The sequence below is a fragment of the Myotis nattereri genome, assembly GCF_964212035.1.
Source record: "Myotis nattereri genome assembly, chromosome: 9".
Taxonomy (NCBI): Eukaryota; Metazoa; Chordata; class Mammalia; order Chiroptera; family Vespertilionidae; genus Myotis; species Myotis nattereri.
Genome location: NC_138084.1, coordinates 57,140,112 through 57,141,724, shown reverse-complemented (window position 1 = coordinate 57,141,724; position 1,613 = coordinate 57,140,112). Strand labels below are relative to the sequence as shown.

Genomic DNA, 1,613 nt, shown 5'->3' with positions numbered 1-1,613 from the left:
ATTTTTTAAGACTCACCCTGGTGCATTTTTAGATGTGTCCCCTATTTTATTATATTGTGCTTATTTATTTGTACTTTCCACACTTATGTCTTTTCATTTCTAATGGTCTTTTCTAAGAATCAGGTTTTAGAATAATTTCTGTTAGGTGTGTGTGTGTGTGTGTTTAATTATTTATGAATATTCTGTGTTCTTGACTTCCGGTTTAGCTTTTAAACTTCCTTGAGGAAACTTTCCACTACAGCGTGGTGAGAAGGCATCCAGGCACTCCAGCCTGTGATCCAGGAGAAGCCTCAGAGACCCTAACACTCCAACTGAGGAGACTCACAGTGCTTCAGGCTGAGACCCGCTCCCCCCCTCCCCCCCAAAGCTTCTGCTCCTGAGCCACACCTGTCCGGCTGAAAAAAAACAGTTTAAAAGTTAACACTTTTGGCCTGGAGAACAGAGGCGGGACCCGGGGTGGGAGCGGCGGCGGCGGTGGCACGTTGGAGGCGGCCATGGCAAAGCAATACGACTCAGTGGCGTACCCCTTCTGTGATGAGGTGACCAAATATGAGATGCTCACGAAGATCGGCCAAGGCACTTTTGGGGAGGTGTTTAAGGCAAAGCATCGCCTGACCGGCCAAAAGGTGGCTCTGAAGAAAGTCCTGATGGAGAATGAGAAGGAGGGGTTCCCCATCACAGCCTTGCGGGAAATCAAGATCCTCCAGCTTCTAAAACATGAGAATGTGGTCAACTTGATTGAGATCTGTCGAGCCAAAGCTTCCCCCTATAACCGCCGCAAAGGCAGCATATACCTGGTGTTCGACTTCTGTGAGCATGACCTTGCTGGGCTGCTGAGCAACGTGTCAGTCAAGTTCACACTGTCTGAGATCAAGAAGGTCATGCAGATGCTGCTCAATGGCCTCTACTACATCCATAGGAACAAGATCCTGCACAGGGACTTGAAGCCAGCTAACGTGCTCATCACCCGAGACGGGGTCCTGAAACTGGCAGACTTTGGGCTGGCCAGGGCCTTCAGTCTGGCCAAGAACAGCCAGCCCACCCGCTATACCAACCGTGTGGTGACACTCTGGTACCGGCCCCCGGAGCTATTGCTCGGGGCGCGGAACTACGGCCCCCCCATTGACCTGTGGGGTGCTGGATGCATCATGGCGGAGATGTGGACCCGCAGCCCTATCATGCAGGGCAACACGGAGCAGCGCCAGCTTGCCCTCATCAGCCAGCTCTGTGGCTCCATCACCCCTGAGGTGTGGCCAAATGTGCACAAGTACGAGCTGTTTGAGAAACTGGAGCTAGTGAAGGGCCAGAAGCGGAAGGTGAAGGATAGGCTGAAGGCCTACGTGCGAGACCCCTATGCACTGGACCTCATGGACACGTTGCTGGTGCTGGACCCTGCGCAGCGCATCGACAGCGATGATGCCCTCAACCATGACTTCTTCTGGTCTGACCCCATGCCCTCAGACCTCAAGGGCATGCTCTCTACCCACCAGACATCCATGTTCCAGTACCTGGCACCACCACGCCCCAAGGGCTGCCAGGTCACCCAGCCTTCCACTAACCAGAGCCGCAATCCCACCCATACCAACCAGACGGAGTTCGAGCGTGTCTTCTGA

The 1,613-nt window shown here is 53.4% G+C and overlaps 1 protein-coding gene across 1 annotated transcript; it reads left to right on the top strand.

The window, feature by feature from the left end:
• Positions 1-494: 494 nt before the first annotated feature.
• LOC308524605 (cyclin-dependent kinase 9-like) lies at positions 495-1,613 on the top strand (the record flags this gene model as incomplete). Its single annotated transcript, XM_081099164.1, has 1 exon — positions 495-1,613. One exon carries the CDS (start codon positions 495-497, stop codon positions 1,611-1,613), a length of 1,119 nt encoding a protein of 372 aa, XP_080955290.1.